Genomic DNA, 21,341 nt, shown 5'->3' with positions numbered 1-21,341 from the left:
CCATTTTGCACACAGCAAATCATTTAAACCTTTTGCTAATATTTGCATATGTAACCATGAGTGTGTTTAATGTGAACGCTCTCAGGGATGAATTTGCAAGTTGCCACAGGATACAGCAAACAACACGAGTCTTTAGCCAGCTGATGGGGCGCGTGACTCACTTAAACATAAGGATAAGGGCTTCACTTGAAATTATACTGTCCACAGTCAGAATATGAGACGTAGGTGGGCCAGCTGGAGTTCAACACTGTCTGTGAAATAGTCAGATAAATAGCACGAGAGCGTTATTGACAGTGACTTGTCAGGATTCCAGGTGTGTATTTGAACATGGGATCATCTGAAAGAAGCAACATATTGGTGAAGGTACTTTGCATCTGAAATGTTTTGAATAGCATAAGGAGTGTGTCATTCATCTATAGGTGCATCTCAAAAATGATCTGAAAATGGTATCATTCCATATCCTATAATTTCATTTTTAACAGATACTTCCATACAGTTTATATTTATTACATATCTACTGTATTAGTTAATCTTTTTTTTAAATATATATATATGTGTATGATTGGTCATGATAATAAACTTATACTTATACTTATCGACATAAGTTTTACATAGAGGCTGAGATATTTTTCATTTTGCATGTGAATTCCTTCCTTCCTGTGCTGAAGGATGCCGGCGGTACTGTAACTGTCGTTTTTATTGCTCTTTCAGTGACACCCCCTGACGGTCAGTGTAGCACTTTGCTGTGATTGTACCAAACCCACTCTCACGCTGTCCCGGGCTTTTATGTAACCAGGATAAATGTGAAGTGGTGGTATGTGGCTGTGGACGTCTGTGATGAGAAGACACTCGCTTGGCGCGTCGCCTATCATTTGCTCTCTGCGGACAAGACATTGGGTTCATGTGAATACATTCTTGGCTCGTATCTGGCCGAGCTGGTGTTCTATTGTTAGCCTTCAGCAGGTGGTTGTTTGTCTTACATGGAGTGTGGGGCTAACATGTAGCGGATGTTGTGCCACAGCAGGTGTTTTTTTTTTTTTTTTCTTAAACTGGAGCTGCTATTCTTTACCATGTGTGTTTTTGTTGGCAGGTTTCTATTATCTGCTTTGTGAAGCAGGTGTCTCGCACTGTTGTTTGGCCTGTGTTGTTGTGTTGCAGCAGGTGGCCTTTATTTGGTCGCATCGCCCAACATGCATGAGTTATTTTTTTCAGTACATTTGCTTTTTTTTTTTCCATTTTACTATAAACACCTTTTTTTCTAATGATCCATGGTGATGCAGCTGTCCCACTCATCTGATAGGATCAGATCTGATAGATTAATATATATTGATGCTTTCAACATCCAATGTCCTTTTTTGTTTAACTGTTTGCTTTATAGATTACAATTGACTAAGACAATAGAAACCCAAAATATTTCCTCGTTTCACAATGCTTTCCATTTTTCCCAAACATATAACTAAAGCAAATACCTCTTATAAACAGTTTTGAATATTATTGCCAATAGAAAGTTTTCCTTTTTCTACTCAATAACAAAGTTCAGTAAATTTGCTCATCATGGCTGTTAGGGAAGACATTATGAATTTGTTTATTGGTGCAATCAATAGTGATGAAATTGAATTATGCACAGTATGAAAGATAATTGTTACGCAACTCTATTTTTAGAGCGTCGTAGCTGCAGAGGAAGTGCCCAGCCACAGAGGCGGGTGGAGACCGCTGACCCCTGACCACCTTCCTCTGAATGTTACAGTCGGAAACAACATATCAGTCACCTTCTTTGCTAAGTGTTCCCACCAGTAAGACTTTTTAACATCAGCTTCATTTTAGATCTGTGGGGAATTCAAAGTGCGTGGCCGCCTTGTTAAATTCAGCACCGGGGTGTTTTACGTGTCATGCATGTGGTAACAGGGAAGGTGCTGCCCTACACCAGAACCTCAGCCTAGTTGTCTTTGGTCAACAGTACATAGCAGGGAAACCTTTGACCCTGTGTTTGAGTCTGTCGTCTGTCTCCCCAGAAACATTACTCCAAATAGAGTGTCCATAACCTCCTGCAGGGGTTTAACTGCCAGTGAATACACGAAAGTGCCACATTTCCAATATATTTCCATATCAGGGTTCCTTTTTTAGGGAGGGAGATGATTGATTGAGAGATATTTTTATTCCACAAAGACGGAAAGGCTTCATTACCTGTCAGGACATCATGTATGAACATATAGGTTTTTATCTGTTTGCTTTGTGGACAATAGGAGCGCTGTGGTTTGCGTGCTAAGGTCACGAGCAGATCTCTGCTCTGTCCTTCCTCCATGTTCCGGACTGGCAGCCTCACAGTCCCCAAACATCCTTCGTCCAAACCACACCTTCTACATGCCCCAGTCAGACAGAATCTCACTTTGCTACTACTTTTTCTGGTCCCCCTCATTGATTTTTCTCCCTACGCTTTCTCATTCATGTCCTTGGTTGATAGTCAACACAATGTGGAACAGGTGTAATTATGTTTGCCTCCAACCCTCCCACTTATTTGGCTTACATGACAGTAGTAGGCCATAATGAGTTTAGTGAGTTTGAAACCAACCAGCATTTAGCCTGACGAGGGCTGCCAGCAGTGGCTCTGGTCATGGCCACGCTCACAGCTTTGTGTAGTGTCATTGTCCCCAAGGTCTCTCCTCCGCTGAGCACAGCTGTAACGAGGGGACAAACACAGGCCCACTGTGGTTTACTAAAAGAGGGTAAGAAAAAAGAAAAGGCTTATGTTTGGGACAGGATGTGGAAAATGAACTCCTCCTCAACCCCCACAAGGAAATCTTGTTTTTCCTGTCGATTCAAGGCTATCACCGCTGCGTGAAGTAGTTTAACAGAGGAGGCGCACTGCATTAATACACTTTATCACATCTGTGGGAGCGTCTCATCTAAAGATAACATCTTGTGAAAAAACAAACGGGGCAGCCTCACCATGCATCATTAGATTTATCGGCATTATCGGCATTGTCCTCATGCATCAGACTGTGTGCATGCTGAACATTTTGTCAAAATTAATTACACCTAGATTGTTCCACAGTACGGGTTGTTTTGATTTAACGTTTTTATATGTCTCTCATAAACCTCGTTTCCACCCATTTTCTTGATGGCAACTTTCAAAACAAGCCATGGGACGATTCCTAATCATATCAGCTCAACAACCAATGTAATTTATTGCCTCCATATGTTTTGAGAGTGAGAGAACTTCAGTGAGTCAAATTTTTTTCACCCAACTCTGACACGTCACTTGGCTGTGTTGGTGCTAATGAGTACCGGCTGATGGTGCTGAAGCGAGTCAAAGAAGTGAGACACATCCAAAGTTAGACAGTAAAAAGCACAGAGAATAGCTGCAAGATGATGGTATTTGTTGACAGTAAATCTTAAGGACGACTGGAAAACGCAGGCATCTGGAAACACCCCTGCAGCCTGCTGATAATGAAGTGCCATAAATCACTGAACAAACAAAATGAATGCACTCTCAGAAACATTGAGATGCACACACTTGCACAGAGGAATGCACTGTACAGCCAGGTGCAATTCAAACTTAGTCAGATGGTGGTTTGTGGTTTTAATTGGGATTAATTTTAGCTTGAGTATGTGCTCACATTTTTTTTTTTTTTTCTGTTTTGAAAGTGTTGCCTTGGGAGTTTTATTACGTCTCTTGAGTGTTTTAGTCAATTCATCATCTCTGCCCTCACTTCTTTTTCCCTTGGAATGTGGTATTCACACTGAGGGAGGTTTGTTTTGTGTTTATAGCCAAACATGTTATTGCAGCATTTGAAACTGTACCTGAACGATGATTAGTTTAGGCATCAAACATCCAGGACTTCACTGACCTGCTTTTACTCAACGTAGTGCCCTCTAAAGTGGAGCGTAAACAGGAAGGATATTCAGTAACGTTACAAAACAGTGACCCGGCAAAGTCTGGCCGACTGGTCCGTCTGGCAGGTCAGTAAGTCTGTATTTCTGCCACAGTGCCGCTATGGAGCCGCCACTCTCTTATACGGAAGGCTGTCTAATCCCTCTTGTTAACCCACTCCATGCTTTCTCCCCCAAAAAATGTCAGCGGCTAATCCACAGGCTTGCATTGTTAGTGCAGTTAGGATCGTAAAGCTTATCCCTGTTACCTCTGCTCCTTAAGCCACAAATTCAACTTGGTGAGCGGGAACAGGTGACGCATTTAGTCTCAGTGTGTACAGAGATGGCGTCAGAGTGAGGACAATTGTTTAGTGTGGTTCAATAAGTCCTTTTTAAACTTCTCATCCAACTTGTGTAGCTGCTGGATTCTGCAGTTGTAAAACAAAAAAAATTCAAAAACAGTCCTGTGTTTACAGAGCACATTGATCCTGCATGTCGCCTTTATTTGGCTCTATTTGGCCTTCTGTTCATATGTTGCTTATATTGAAGGTCAAATAACTTCTCAAGGTGGTTTTGTCTTTCCAATTGGGGATTTTTACTGAATCATTCTATTGGAGGTGTTTTTTTTATGTAAGGAGAATCCATTTTATTATACTGTAGGCTACTACTGGTCATCATGTAGTCGTCTCTGCTAGTTTCTCTACTTTGTCAAGCTCAGGTTTAAATTGTCTAAAATGTGATATATTTAACTTTATGACAGTATTGACATACTTTGTTATGTCTTTTTAATTATTGACAATGTGAAAGTCTCAATTTAGATATATGTTGACTGTTTTAACTGTGTAATCCTTTTCTTTTGCCAGCACAAATCCACCCAAAAAACTTTAAATAATTTTTTGGGACAATTATTTGAAGTAAAACAACTTGACTCTTTCAGAGAAACTAACAGTCAATCTTGTTTCTGTTGCACAGTCTCAACCCTTCTACAGTGAAAAGATAATCTTTTCCCACATATTTAATTCACGCTGGCACACATGATGCGCTTGACTGAAGTGCAAATTCGTAAGTTCTATTCAGTTTTTTCTTTGAGAGGAAGAGTTTTGTGGTCAGAAAAGTAAAATTATTGTCTCGTCATGGATTCCAGGAGCCAGTCAACGGTTCAGTGTGTTTGCTCCGGGGGTCCAGCGCTAAAGCCCTCCAGACACGGCCGGAAACTAGAGGCCTGTTGATTTGGTTTGCATCTCAGCCTCTGTTGTCAGTCTGTGTTGACATCGCTACACAACATAACTCATGGCTCAAGGTTGAGCAATGAAACCAGTGTGTTTTTCTGCCTGTGCGCATCTGTCAAAGTGTGTAAGGTAAAATCATTAGCCGGATAACATCTAGTGTTGCACAGAATGTCAAAATTTGTTACTGAAGACATTTTGAAGGACTCAAGTTTGCTGAGTTGTTTGCTTTTCAAATAGCTGTAAAATCCAACATCTGGATACTAATACACCTTTTTCAGCAGGAAATGTTCCAATGCATCATTACACCAAGTCATCGCATCACTTCCTGTTGACACACTCCAACTGTGACATATGGAGATGATTAAAATGTGGAAAGGGGATGCAAGGAAGAAACTCTGAAGGGTTTGTAAATGGTGTGGCGGGGGTGTGGTGGGGGTGTGCTTAGACCTTCCCTCAAGGAGAAGGCGAAAATGAAATTGTTTCCCACGTTTCCCCGCACACGTGCACTCTTGGGTCGACAGAGCATGGAAAATAAATTCCTTTGTAAATGCAGGGCAGAAAGAGCACATTCATGGCAGTCAAAAACAAAAAATGAGCTCCAGATAACATCTCCAAAGGTTCTTGAACGGGTGTGCACGTACACTCACACACGTCTCTCTGCTCTACACTGCACAGTTACCTTATACATCTTGTGCCAGAGACGCGAGCTTACCTGACCATAAGCCATCTGCACCAATTTAGCCATTTGCCTTAAGTGGCGGGGAGAAAGGTTTGGGTTAGACTGAGCCCCCTAATCCTTGGCCAGTGCAGACCATGGGTGGTCACACACACACACACACACACACACACACACACACACACACACACACACACACACACACACGCACACACACACACACACACACACACACACACACACACACACACACACACACACACTCCGCAGCTGCAGTGCTGAAGGGGGGATGGGGATGAGAGGCAGGCCGTGGGGTTGAAACATGTCTGGTGGACTGTTTGAGTTTGTTGTGCAAGAGCCACATGTCAGTGGCTCGCTTAACATATTCAACTAACGTACACCAACAACGTGTGTGTGTGTGTGTGTGTGTGTGTGTGTGTGTGTGTGTGTGTGTGTGTGTGTGTGTGTGTGTGTGTGTGTGTGTGTGTGTGTGTGTGTGTGTGTGTGCGTGCAGCGGCACACAACACAGCATCGATCACTGCAAGAAGTATTTGTGACTTGTGCTGGATCTTGAACTCAAGTACATATTTGACAATCACCACTTTTGAAAGCATGAGTTAAGGAAAGTGATCACATAAGGAAAGTGATCATGTAGTACAGGATTGCACTTCCAAACATTGCATCATTACGTTGGTCAGTCAGAGAGTTATGTGGTATAGCAACATTGCTCAAAGTCCAATCACCTTTTTCAATATTTGCCTTTGTAAGACAAGACCAACTTCTTTATCTTGATGATTTTGTCTGCAGGTGACATGCTGTCAAAATGTATAACTCGTATAACTTCTTAAAGTAATGGATCAAACAATATTTAACACTTGCATTAAAATTTCACAAATAATTCCAGTAAATTACACTTTCTTTGTGTTTTTCATTGTCAGCCTTTAACACTCCCTCGACCAGTGCAACAGCTCAGGAGTGAAAAACTTAAATTTCCGCAGATTTCAAAGTCAAATATGTAGCTGAAATAGACTTCAAAGTTTTACTACAAGTTTTGTGGAGTATCTTACTAAAATAAATGAGTTGTGAGGAAACCACTTTGCTTAAGTGCTTGCTACAGGAAATGACAATAATAACCCTACAGTGAGAAATCATGCAGGCACAAACACTTGCAGGCCACGACACACACACACACACACACACACACACACACACACACACACACACACACACACACACACACACACACACACACACACACACACACACACACACACACAAGCACATACCATACCCCCTGTGCCCCAACACAACCCACTTCCAGTAAATTAGTGGCAGTAAATGAGGCAGCTGACGCTTGTGCTGTGCAGACGGCGTTTCCCAGTGGACACTTGACGGGATCCGAACAGCCCCACACTGGGACAACCTGCACTGTGGCATGCCAAGGGCAGCGGAGGCAAACATCAAGAAAATATGTGGCCGTGGTGCTATGAAAACAGTGTTACTGACTGGTACCCAGTCACTCACATTCTTCTTATTCTCTGTGGTCTCTCACTCAGATTTATTCCTCTGTAATTGCTATTATGAGGGAAAACACAAGATTATGTGGAGGTGAGATTTACACTATGTGCGAGTGACTTCATGGGTCATTGACAGGAACCCGTGGTGTGGTGTTTACACAATAGGAAAGGTGAACAGAAATGTCTAGTTAGTGCTAAGCAGAGAACTCACTCAGACCTCCCATAATGATTCTATTCTTTTAGGTCGGCTTTTTTTTTTTCTGGAAATTTGTAGATATAGATGACAATACAGACGGACAGTTTTTTTGAAATTTTTGTATGAGAGTCTATAGAAAGAAATCTGCAATGATGCTCTTTAAACATAACATAATAGTATATAAAAACACACCTACATCACATTAAGCTCTCTCATCCTCCCAACCCCTAATGCACATGCTGCCTCTAATGCCAAGTTGTAATTTTTGGTTGAATGCAACACTTTTGAAGATTTTTCCATCATAATTTGTTTCTGTTAATGGTTGTTTTGATGCTTAAGTGATACAAAACATAATTCTTAATGTGCTAGCTATACGTCACTTTCAAATATCGATAAATTCTATTCATATTTTCAGAAACTTCCGTAACAGTTACGCTTTTTTGATGTTTAAGAAAATAGTAAATAGTAAATTGAGTACACTTATATAGTGCCTTGCCACTGATTTAACACCCCTCATAGTGCTTTACAATGTTGATCACATTCATCCATTAATGCACACATTTGCACACCAATGACGGCAGCCGCAAGGCGCTCAGTCCATTCATTGGGAGTAATTCGGGGGTTCACGGCAAGGCAGGGCAAATATATTTATATTGCACCACAAGGCAATTTACAGTGCTTTACAAAGAAACATAATAAATACAGTGTTGATGAAAGAAAGTTTAACATATAGACAGATGGGGAATTAAACTGGCAACATTCCAATTGAGAAAAAAGCCACTACCAACTGACCCACAGTCACCCCACAAAACTTTAATTTCGTCCACTAAAATTATGTTCTAAAAATGTTTTATTTAGACATCATTTGCTCCAGCAGCTATGGTGGTCAAAGATTGTTGGTTGAATTCCCAATCTTGTCGTGTCCATGTGTCGAAGTGTTCCTGGGAAAGACACTGAATTCCAAGTTTCTCCCATTGGGAGCACTTTGCAACGCAGCCGTCACATTGGTGTGTGTGTGTACACTCATGCGTATCATGTAAGCTGGAGCAGTAAAATGCACCATCAAGTACTGTTTATTACTTTCCTACGACCCTGCTGAAGCTCTCGGCTGCCCCACTTCAAGCGACTTCCATTGGTAATCACGGTTCTTATTGATAAAAAGACTCAGTGTTTGATGCACTTCATCTATTTTCAATATCAATTTCTTGGTCAATTATGCAAATTAGCTGGTGTTTCTTTCACTTTTTGGCCCATGGTAATACAATACACCAAATATTCTCCCGGCAGAGGTATTATTACGAATGCAGTCAACTACACTGTGACTGAACAAGCAAAGTTGAACAGCTGAAACAGGACTGAATATCTCTCTCTGTGATTTCTCCTCTTTGCTGCTGTTCTGTTTGTGCCGGTGATTTAGTGAAAGAGGAGTGTGTAGGAGTCTTGTCTTCTCCCTGGTGTGTTTTTTAGGTCATTAATCAGAAGTACATTGCGATGCTATTAGTCCACAGAGGGATGTCGCCACTGAAATATGACCTGTTAGGTGATTCAGTGCTGTCTTAGCATGCACAATGTGTAAATACATGCTCACATGCTAGATAAAAACATGCCTCAGATAGGACTCCAGAGGTGAAATTGTGTGGTTTTTCAGATTAGGTATGTGTGTGCAGACAGCTCACCCACAGGCACCTAAAAAATTCTCAAGAAAAGCAGATAAGACCAAGACATCACATTTATCCTGCGTTAATCAGCCAGCATGTTCACGAAAACAAACTCGTGTGTGAGAGCAGCCATTGTGTTCCTTCTCTCCAGACCATATCATACTTGTGGTGACTCATTGTAAAATATAAAGGCTCTCTTGATTTTTGAGAGGCAAGAGATGTATAATTCATGGTCTTTATTTGTATAGTGTCTATCTGACTGTGAAAGAGAAAGTTAGAGAAGCTGCTTTGTGCTTATCACGAAAAATGAGAAATTACCTTGTTGCAAGATTTTCTGTCTCACTGGGATAGTCCCCAAAAAATCACAGATATCCACAGTGGGGTGTTTATAATGCTTCTCTGAGTTATTACCCCATTTCCAAAATCATTACAAAGTGTGTGTACTGAAAATGTTTCTGATAGGCAAAAACAATTCTTGTGAAAATGTTAAGATTAGAAAATACTGTGTGAGCACATATAAACTTGCAGCACAAGTGTTAACGGAGAGTACACTGGCGTTTCCTAAACAGTAAATGTCAAAGACGCGGTAGATACCAGAGGATGTAAAGAAGGACGTAGGGAGCGTGTGGATGCCTTTAGGAAAAATGGCTTTAATAAAAAAGGTTTTATTCATGCTTTATTTCCTGTGCCAAGCTGAGGTGATTGAGCCCAATATACTGTTAACCAATGCATGAAATAATCAGACTAATGGTTCGAAGGGACACATGATGTTGCATTAAACAAAAGAAAACATCAATATTTAAGATTTCATTTGTTGAGACACTTGAATTCCTGATCCAATTCTTGAACATTAGCACTGATTGGTAATGCGTTCGATGGCATCCGTACAATACCGATAAGAATTTCTATGACTTGATATATTTGGTGCTGTGCTGCTAATCTTTAACGAAAGTGGCCTGCTGCTATTTGTTAGGCTGCATTGTTGATGGCAAACCAATAAAAAGCCAATGCTGTCTGGTATAAATCAAATGATGGTGATTGTCTTACGACACTCCCTTTCAAGGTCAGCGCAGTGGACTGTGATCTGTATAATCAATCCGGCACAAGTTTTACACCAGATGTCTTTTCGGCACAGCTCTCAGTGGGATTTATGATGAGTGGATCAAAACCCAACAGGCCCACTGTTCTAACCCCGAGAGCGCCACTGACACTTGTTGACTGTGGGTATTTCTTCTCTGACAAAGACCTTTTTTTATTTTTGTGGTTCAGATACGACAACCAGTTGTGGGTGTTTTTCACTGTCAATCTCTTTTAAAAAGCAGCTATTAAATCCACTTCGAGTCAAACTAAACTACTCTGACCAAAAATGCTTAAACGGACCAAATACAGATTCTCTTAGCAGTTCTGACTTAAAAATTGCAACGGAGGGATCACTGCTGCTTTTGTAACTTCTTTATACATATTTTAGGATGCCGATGAGGTCTTAGTTGGTGGAACTATCATCATGAGGATCCCACATCAATGGCGTACACTCAGCCAGCGCATTGCCTTGCTGTGGAAATCGTGGAAGTCATCTTGCAGATTGTATGCCTTGACAGCTGTTGTGCATTTGTTCCCTTCACATCTTTTGGGTTTAACGTCAGGCATGCCAGTGTGAGTGCCAGCCACACCAGACAAGAGCACAAATGTTCCTTTTATGTAACTTTGGTCAGAATCATACAACCACACCACAAGTGTGAACACAGCCTTCAACTCAGACTGTCATTGTAGACACTTTTGCTGCACTCAAAGCGTGAAGTGTCGAGGATGAAGTCGTCGGACCACAAGACTGCGAAATGGTTCAAATATGCTTGAGGCAAAAATAGACATAGGTCAGGTTTTCCCTTAATGGAAATATGAGAGGAAAGAATTTAAATTATATTGACGAACACATATTTTTTTAATAAGTGTCTCTTTTTTTTTCTTTTCTTTTTTTAGCTTGGTCTGATCTGTTCGAGGAGAGTGTGGATTAAAACAGATCAGGGTGTGGAGATCAGCCAAAGACCCTGAGGTCAAAAGTCAGCCACAAGGAAGACCTCTGCATTCCAACAGACACACACATATGCGCACACGCACGCTCGCACGCACGCATCACATACACTCTATTTTTCTTGAAAACTTTGTGTTGATGCTGTAGTATATTTCTAAAAACCTACAACAAACCCAAAGAAGGAAATATTAAGTAATCAGAGCGATGAGAATCTACTATAGCTACAAACCCTGTTATGATTCAGTCGGTAATGCCTATCCAGACTATCTACGCAAGAGCTGAATCAACAGTGACTCATTGGAGAATGTGCTGTGCTCTCAGACCTGTAATGATGGGATATTTGTGCAGAAATCTCTGGTGGGTTTCTTATCTGCTATGAGCAGTTATTAAAACTTCTGCACATCAGAAAACTATGTGTACGGTTGTCGCAACAGCATTCCTTGTCTCAACAGGTTTTTTTCTTTTTTTTATTGTCATTTTGGTGTAACTATATGCTGCATTTTCTGTAATAGATGACGGTATTCTGAGAAGGAATTGGATAATAAGGATCCTCCAAGATAAGTCCGGCTTTCTGAGTAATGACAAGCTTGAATTACAGTCAGAACACCCATCAGCTAACAGAAAATGACAAATATCAACAAAAAAACTTGTTTTTCTTGTTGTACATCCAGATTTAGAATAATAGAAGAACACGTATACTGGTCAATAAGAAAAGTATACAAAGAGATTATATGTAGTCAGTGAGGGCAATGTCAATGCTCGGTGTCTTTCAAAATTGGTTGGTTATTGGATCTGACCAGGCTTTTCCCCCCTCAAAATAAATCTGTATTTTCCTGTCTGAGTGTGAATCACTGCATGACATCAAACGTTAGGGATATGCTTCATAACACAACTATCCCCAATCTAATCTGTCATTCTCCTCTCTTTCACAGAGCACCTCGGTTGTTCCTGAAAAAGAAAAAGCTGGTAAGTCCTTGGTATTTTTTCACCCCCATATATGCAATTTGTTTATCGGAGGTGAGATCAGAATCTTGACGTTAGCGGAATCATTTCCCTTTTTGTTCTTATTGTTTTGTCATATGAGACATTGTGGGGGGTGGGGGTTGACTAGTGTCAAATGAGGAGATTTTGTGACAGCGTATGATTGATAACTGGCTGGCGACACATCAGATGAGTTATTGAGGGGGTGGGAACGGGTTGGTGACGGAGATAAGATCCGAGACTCATCTGCTCAAACATCAAGCCTGTCGCCTTTGAAAGATACGAGCCAGACTGGATGTCGAGTCTGGTGTGCATAACGTTTGAACTCTTCCCTCATTTTTACCTTTTGCCCTCATTCACCCTCCTCTGTACACAAAAAAAACCTAAATAAATAAATAGAAAATCCAGTAAGCCAAAGTATAGCAACTTTAGCATAAATCATCTGAATGGAAAATTTTCAAATATTTCCTAATATAAAACCTTGTACATATGAATATTTTACACAAGTGACATTTGCCATTTAATTTGCAACGTCTCCATGACTGTATTATGGTGAATAGGCTCCTTTGTTTGGTGGTTTCTTTGAATGCATGCTGCCATCCACTTTGTACACTTTTATGAATTGATCTGAAGAGCAGACTCAATCTGTAATGACTGCTGCCTCCATTCTGGCTCCGGCCTCTCTGTCAGCAGTCTGCTGATAATGCGCAGGGTCATCAGGAAACTATGGATGGACAGACCTACTTTCAGACAGGCGGCGGGGAAGCTCTGTTCATTAAACACCCCCCCCGTGTCGTCAGCCTGCCCGTAAACAATACCAGAGAGGTGGTTGGACGTGGGGATGAGGCTTTCATATTGTCCCCTGCTGTCTCAGATCCTGATGGGAGTCCTCACTCATGCTCTCACTCAGTCTGTGCCTCTAATTACTGCCACAGTCGGGAAACCTTTCATGGGAAATGTGCAGAAGTTGTCAGCGTGCTTGGCCTTGAGTGTGTGTTTGTGTATGTTATGTGCATATATGAGTGGTACCTTTTGTAAAAAAGAAAAAAGAAGGCTTTTCCTCATCTGGTTTTACAAGGTGGCTAAACGCTAAACTTAATGCTAAAAAAAATGCACTGCTGACTTCAAAAGGTCAAGCTTTCTTGGTCATTTTTCTTCATTTCAATCAGTTGGACTCCCGGTAAGCAAGTTATGTAACCTCCATGTCTGCGTCTCTGTGATGGAACCCAGAACCCTGCAGTGGGACGGTGGGTGGGGTGGGGTGGGGGGGGGGGAGGGGGGGGACAAGGAGAGTTGGCGGAGGTTTTTGGTGGAGCACAAAGCCCAGTGTTCATTGTGACACTTCAAAGTTCTCTCTGTATTGCCACCGTTTTAGCCCCTGGGAATGACACATTTGTGACAGTGTTACATCACGCGCCATCGCCCGAAGGCTCCTGGTGCCCCGCCATTAAAGACGGTTCATTCATGGTTAATTTTACTATCTGCGTGACAACGGAAGCACACCAGCAGTCAGCCAGAAGTTCCCACTGTCTGCATTCTGTAATGGCAGGCTTGATGACCCCCCTGCAGTGCTGGGGGTACCTCAGTGAGTGGTCAGTCTCAAGGCTGTGTAGTGCACAAAAATGGTGTTCCTTCTGCTGCAGTTCCAATGCCAACAATTCAAGTCCCAGCCTGACATTTAATGATCCTGCAGTGTACCTATCATACATTGGAATGGAATAAGTCATACCTCACTGCATACCATATAAGACCGCAACATCGCATGTCACAATCTTGCCACATTCTCAGTTGGGTATAGTTCATGCAATGTCATTAAAAAAAAACAACAACAAACTAATAAGACACATTACATTTCAATAACATCTCGAGTGGCTCCACATTTGAGTAGATCTTTCATTGGCTGTTTTACTGGATTGGACAACAGCGCTTTCTTTGTTATAGTGGAAACAGCTAGTGTAGTTACTGAGTAGATTTACTCTACACGTCGATAATTCAAGCTTCACAACCAGCCTGCTTGTGTCTTCAGGGGATGTGAGTGTGTATTTCTGACCTTGTATCCTATTCTTGTCATGTGAGGGAAAACAATAAAGAACAGGATGAGACAAATCACCATAGAAGACAGTGGTTTGTGTAATTTCCAAATGCTCTCATCTGTGGTGACTTAATTACAGGATTGGCTTTTTCAAATGTCTTCCACTGAGACATATTTAGTGTGGCTGCTCACTGACATGACTATAATTCTCTTTAGATCTCAATATGAGTATACCTTTTCAAATTACTACAACGTTTAATTTTATAGTAACTTCTTAAATGGCTGTAACAGTTAATGCAGCATCAGAAAAAAAATCTACTTTTCAAATTCATTAAATTAAAAAAGGGTAAACACATTTGTGTTTCTGTTCTCAAAATACCAAAATGCATATCACATATTCCATACTGTACCTTTATCTTTTTACTGTACCATTTCAAAATGTCTTTTTGACTTAAATTGATTGAAAGGATGTGAAACGATGACCAATGGTACTGGAGCCAGTTCCACCTTGCAATGTGCGAAAGAGTAAGCCACCAGTCAATCATGTGGGGAAACACAGGGAGACGCTTACATTGATTCACACCTAGGCTCTAGAGACACCTATTCACCCAATACATACAGGATGTCTTTGAACAGGCAGGAATGAAAAAAACAGCATAGGTGCAGCATCCAGCCTTGACACAGAGAGGCCCCAAGCTCCTAATCGTAACAATCAATCACTACTCTCTGGCTGAGTAAGCCAGATGTTAAAAGATTGAATTATTGTGACACCATATAACACAGGCTTTGTGCCAAATACTAGAATTTTTTAGTATCAGCACATCAACATTTCCACTTATGTACACAGAACACAACCGTTTAAGAATAGTTGTGCAAGAGACTCCTTCTCACCCTTACTGAAACTTGTCAACACTCCACTTTACAGATTCCCAATTCTAAGAATAGTTGTTCTTTTTTTCGTGGTGGTAGTTGAGGTTTGCGGCACCCCGCTGTGCCTTGCTGATCTAAATATAAAGCAGTGGGGATAGAGAACACAATGATGGGCATCCAACCAGCAGCAGGGTTAAAGCCTGACCTTTTACCTGGACTCCTTGATCGCCTCTCTCGCCCTGGCTGTGGGAGGAGGGAAGGAAAGCGGAGGAAACGAGATGTGGTTTCGCACCCTCAGTGAAATCCTGTGTGGGAGGAGCTCTCAGACATTTAAGAGTCAATGGTTCCTGTGAACCAGTGGCCTCATCGTTTCTGTGTAAGTTTCCCTTTCTCTCCCTCACCCTTTATGTACCTCATTGTTTTACTGGAATTTGGGCCATTTTTGGAAGCAGTTGGCCTCAACACTGACCTCTGGGTATCCCAGAATTAATCACCATAATATTACACATCTAAAAATCTCTATTGTAAATGATGCAAGCGTCTGACCATTGTTCACCTCTGAAAAGAGTTGGCTTTATCACACAATGTTCAATTAGAGTCATTTGTGCTGCCGTCCTTGTCTTTTATATTTGTCTTCATTGTGTAAGTGTAATTTAACTTAAACTTCCAGGCTAAGCCAATCAATCACCAGCTTGTTCTAGTTTTGAATTTAGGGTACAGACATTATACCGACACTGATTGTCTCTTAGCACTCAGTATTCATGTATATTCATCACTGTACAGGATACAGGAGAAGAGTTGTGAGCCTACATGTCTGATTTTGCTGCCAGATTTTTCACCCAAGGCAAACAAAGTCCAGAGAGCACAGATGCTGTCAAAGAATCAATATTTTTCTTCAAATCCTCTGACTGAGCATCTCGGCTTTAATGATCCACAGTCCCAGCTTTCAAAAATTGGCACATTTTCACTCCAGTTTTTAGAGAGTCTCACAGAGAAACACGTTTAGCATTCACACTCGATGACTGGCTTGTCTCATTTTTTGACACTTGAATTACCTCTCTGCAGCAAAGCACCCTTCTAGGGCATCACTCTGACCTGAGGAGTTGCTCTGACAGATGTAATGAAGCCCCTTCAGCCCGTAGCCAAGTCAATAATAGCTCATGAGCGATGTTTGTTTTTCTGCAACTTATTCCTGCTCTTTGATTGAGTCTCCTCCTCCCGTTTTGTTGCTGCCAGCCCATTGCCGTACAGGAGTCACTGTGTTTGTGCAAGGTCACATTCCTGGCCTGCCCTGTCTGTCTAGGCCAGCCTCATGTCTTCCCCTCCTGACTAGCCCTTCCTCCCCCCACCATTCGACACACTCTCCCTAGCTTCCTGTGTGGAGGCTGGTAATATAACAAATTGGAGTCCATCCAACCTATATTTTACACTTCTGAGTACATCTACAGGTGCAGTTCGGTCCGTTCATCATATGAATAAATGATTCAGATCTTTCCGCCTTGGGAGAAGACTGGTACATTTTAAAACTGAGAAAGTTTGGAAATGTTGGAGATTTCTGTTTCCTCACATTTCCTCTTGAACCATCCTGTAAGTGTTCCTCTGTTCCAGAAATACATTTCCAAAGACTGAAAAGTCATTTCTAAAGCAAAAGTATTCCTGGTTCTCTCTTGAGTCATGGCTCATTGCTTTGCATGTTTTGAGAGTTGTTTCTTTGGGTTTCCATCTCCTTTGCTGCACTGCCCTGCACAGGAAACCGCCGCATGAAGGGGAATTTACAACAGGAACTTTAGTTTTTGCTCCCTGAGTTACAACAGCAAAAGTCTATCTCGTCCTAAAGAAAGAAGTCTAAACAGACATTGAGTCACGAGTCTTTAGCTTTCTGAAGGTTTTCTCTGTAATTTATTGGCCTTTGAGCTCTAAAATATATATATCATCCTATCTATGATCGCTTTTATTTGCATATTGAATCTGCCGTCAGTGTTTCCCAACCTAGTCCACCAATGTACTTCTAAATTGACTTTCCTTAAAAAACTAAATCACCCCTTCACCAGTCTCAACAGTCTTTATAGAATCAGTAAAATTCACCTATTTGTTCACACAATCATTTAGAAACTCACACACAGATGACAATGAAACTCACCATATTGTGACACTCACACCAAGCTGGAGCGTCCTGCCTGTGGATTCTAGGTATTACTGATAAGAGTAGATTTAACTATTTGACTATAAATAAAGAAGCTCAGTTAAAACCGGTGTGTTTTTGTAGTATCGTAAAGCTGCCGTGAAATTATACAAAAATGCAATTAGTGCTTTTTTTCTTGTAGCCTGATTTGATTTGTTTCTGTCCAATCTTTTTTTTAATCACAGAGTAAAAGAAACGAGCTGTTTTTGCAGCTCAAAGGGAAACGGCCCCTTCGAACTGTATCCTTAAACAATATGTTTTACCTTGACTTCAGGAGAATAAAATAATTGTTTCACTAAATCCTTCACATTCACTCTATGTCTTTAAAAGTTGCTAACATTTGATAGTTGACAGAAACTTGCAATTGAGTTCTAAAAACATTATAGTGGTATGCATCACAAGTGCCTTAAAAAACAACAACCAAATAAACAACTTTTTTTTTTTCTTTTTTTGATGGGCCACATAAAAACAAGGACTACCAAGTAGGCTGAGCCATCAGTTGATGTCAAGTTTCCTTAATATTTTTATATCCCCTCGTAAAAAGCAGTGCGTTCCTTCGTTTTGGATTCATTCAAATGGTCATATTGTTTGCAGGTTTTGTCTGCCAGTGGGGAATGAAATTGGTGTTCTTGAACACACCACTCTGTTCTTCATATTTTTGGCTGGACTTGTACCACAACTACCCACTGATTAGTTTACATTATCATAAACAGGATGTGTTGGGAGGTACCTGAAGAATCAGGAAATCCTTTCCTGCTTAGACTTAGACTGTTATCATTTCACCTCAGATTTATATCCCCTTGAACGTATTTGTCACGTGAGATCATACACTAAGACCTTTTCATGGTTAACTGGGACATTGTAAATGTTCCAAAGACAAATACTTGAGTTGTCCCCAGGCTAATGAATCAGTCCTGGCTCAGCAGAATCTGTCACTGGTTTATTCTCCTTATCTGCTTCTCAGGGAGAGATCATCATCATCATCATCATCAACAATATGTAGGAGAAACTCAGACAGCCGATGTTAAAGTAAACTAGATGTGGATTATTTTGAGATGTGATATCTTGAAGTGTCAGGTGGTTTAATCACCTGCTTGAAGAACCTTTTTTTGTTACCTTTGCACAACAACACTGGAATTTGGAGGTATCAAATAGTGAGACAGGAGTTACAGGAAAGTAGGGCAGACTGTGTGAAGGAGTGTAAGGTTGATAACAGAATAAGACCTCAAGCAGATGGCCACATCAAAGGGATGTACACACAATTGTAGTCACACTTGGGCACACCCACACATACATGCTTCCACTCACCGACACATTTTTTGGCATTGCTGTAAAGAATCACACAGTTCATTGTTTTTGTCAATCAGTTTGATGGTAGACCCTCACACACTGTTTATATACACTGTTTGAAGTCCTCCCAGACCACCTCCCAACTTCCCTAACCCCCGCCCCCGTGTTTTCATATCTGGGTCAATGTGTTGGCAGGTAACTGTCTCCTCCTTCTGCTTTATGGACGCCGTTATAGGTATGCAGTCCTGGCATGCCGTCTTTTTGTTTGACAGATAGGGGGCATTTGGCAAGACGTTCCTTCCTGAGGTATGAGAACACCATTGTTTTCACTTGTCCTCCTCCCTTGAAAACATTTTACCCTCGTATCCAGGTCACAGTCTGTGTTTTGCCCCCTTATCACAGGTATATGGGAGGCAGAGAGAGAAAGTACACTGATATGCTGCTGAGATGCAAATACTGAATCAGATGTTTTGCATATAAGCGTCTGAGTTGCAGCATGCGATCTCATATGAAAACAGTGTTGTTTGAAAAAGTTAGGGAAATATGATACCTTTTAGGTATGTTTGGCTTCCTTGTGTGACATCCTAACCCTCATTATCAATGCGGTTCAAGAGGTCATGCTTCTGCTGAATCAGCATGAAAGTCAAGGATTGTGAAAAGTAAAAGCGCGGGAATCCTGCCTTATCAGTCTCAGCAAACCTGCTGAGACCATAAAGTCAATTGGCTGTGATGAGCACAATGCTATCAGCACACTGCAATAAGCACGTTACCTTTACTTGTTAAAGCAGTCAGCAGGACTGGCTGATTTTCTCAAGTGTGACCGCAGTGTGGAATGTAATGGGCTGTGTGAACAGCACGTCCCGCACAGCACAAAGACAGGCACACACTCAGGTAATGAGTAACAACATGTATTCATAGCAGCATGTGTCTTAAAAGTCTGTTTTGCAGTAGTGTATATTAGTGTGAGGAGTGAGGAACAAGCTTTATATATATATATACACACCGTTACTTTAGCTGGTTACCTGCTATATTACTACTACTAAGCACCAAACCCCAGAAACAGTTAGTTAGTTGTTTTATTCATTGATTTTTCAGAAATATATTAGTTGTATAGCCAGGTTTGAATCATATACAGCAATTTTTGTTGATTTTTCATCCATCTAAACACATGTGCATTCAGGATTTCAACCAGATTTTCAGTTTTAAGTTGTGTTTTTTTTAACCCGAGTTTAACAATGTAGAGTCATATTTTTGTAGTAAGAGTTTTGTAAGTTAAGAGTAGTGGTGATCTGCCATGTGTTTTATCCATGTTGCTAAATATGCCTTGGAGTGGTGGATAGTAAGTTTGGGTTTACCAAAGTTCAGAATAACAATGTTGAAAACCCTCAAACAGAAGCAGTCAGACTGAAGCAAAACAAAGCTCCAAGAAGTTGGTGTCATTATATTGTATTGTCAATATACAAGCATTCTGAATGCATCTTTGCCAATGTGGACCAATTAGCCTCACATGTCCTTGTTTTTCTGTCTTCTGTCTTCAACTTGATAAAACCTGAAATATAATGGAAATATGTTGAATGTAAGAATTTGAATTTAATGTAAGGTGCACTATTGTTTTGTGATTTTCTAAACTAGTAATTATATCTTACAATGGAACATTAACCGTGTCTATTTTTCAAGCGTTCTTAAGGATTCCAAAGAGTAGTGATTGTTTAATCAATCCTAAACAGATACATTACCTGATCAACTCAGCTGCAATATAAGTAATGGAGTCCAATTTTGTTTTTGTCCATCTAAGTAGCTTAATGTTTGTTGTGTAAGGTTTACTGTACGTGCGTATTTCGCCATAGCTCCTGGCATCCTCTTGAGCTTCTGTTTATGTGTGTCAGTACAAGTGTGTTCTCTTTCAACAATAACATATTGACAGTAAAGTCATGTCGTGAGTCATTTTACATAGTGGCGGGTTGTTATGGGTTGTGAGGAATGGCGGACTTTCTATTCTTTCTAAAGCTTGGAAACAGGATATGGCACCTCATATTATTTTCACATTTAAGTGTAATTTCTTTCGCTATAAAGATATATTTATTCGTCAGCCCACATCAACCATTATCAACTCTCTTCTGGTGTCTTAGGTTCGTGTGGACAAGGACAGGTGAGAATTTATAACAGGCTGCTTGAGCAATAGGTTGTATAACTGGCATTGATGCACTGTGTGTCTAGACAGGGTTGGGCAGGTGTAAACAGAGTGAAGAGGAAGGTGACAATGACAAGATGCAAGAAAAAAAGAAAAAATAGATGTGAGAGATGTGAGAGATGAAGAAAAAAAAAAGCTTTGTCGTGACTCCAAAGCACTCGGATATTCACGGAGAGTGGCTGAGCTTGTGTCAGAAAGCACTTACACTAACACACACGCACGCGTGCGCACACACACATATTGGCAGAATAGGAGATGAGTGCATTGCAGCACGGGCTGGATGTGTCCCAGCAGTTACCGCACTGATGCTCGCTGCAGCAAACGGGAGTGTACAGTCCAGACTCGAATAGAGTGAGAGGAGGCAGAACAGAGACCGCCACCTGAAGACAGAAACAAGGCAGATAGATTTTGAAAATAGTTAAATTAGGACTGTTTAAATATTTAGATCTGCTGTCTGCTCGGTATTTCATGAACTACAAGGATCAGAGGAAAAAGGCAGAATTGATGAGAGACAATCGCACATAAGAAGATTGGTACGATCTGAAACAGGTGTGAAATTGAGGTGCAAGTTTGACGTAGGTGGGTTTCGGTGGATGCTGACTGACATGTCTCGCTCCATG

The 21,341-nt window shown here is 41.0% G+C and overlaps 1 protein-coding gene across 2 annotated transcripts in view; it reads left to right on the top strand.

The window, feature by feature from the left end:
- Window positions 1-21,341, top strand: part of dlc1 (DLC1 Rho GTPase activating protein) — a 78,486-nt gene that overhangs the window by 11,078 nt on the left and 46,067 nt on the right. The window contains exon 5 of one of the 2 annotated variants that reach the window (XM_080463398.1): window positions 12,108-12,141. In XM_080463398.1, coding sequence (XP_080319524.1) covers window positions 12,108-12,141 — 34 coding nt within the window. The remainder of the gene's footprint in view (window positions 1-12,107; window positions 12,142-21,341) is intronic. The other variant, XM_080463399.1, reaches the window with a different exon arrangement.

The sequence above is a fragment of the Lipophrys pholis genome (genome assembly GCF_963383615.2).
Source record: "Lipophrys pholis genome assembly, chromosome: 5".
Lineage (NCBI taxonomy): Eukaryota > Metazoa > Chordata > Actinopteri > Blenniiformes > Blenniidae > Lipophrys > Lipophrys pholis.
The sequence above is the reverse complement of the archived record's forward strand: the minus strand, read 5'-3'. Positions and strand labels throughout refer to the sequence as shown.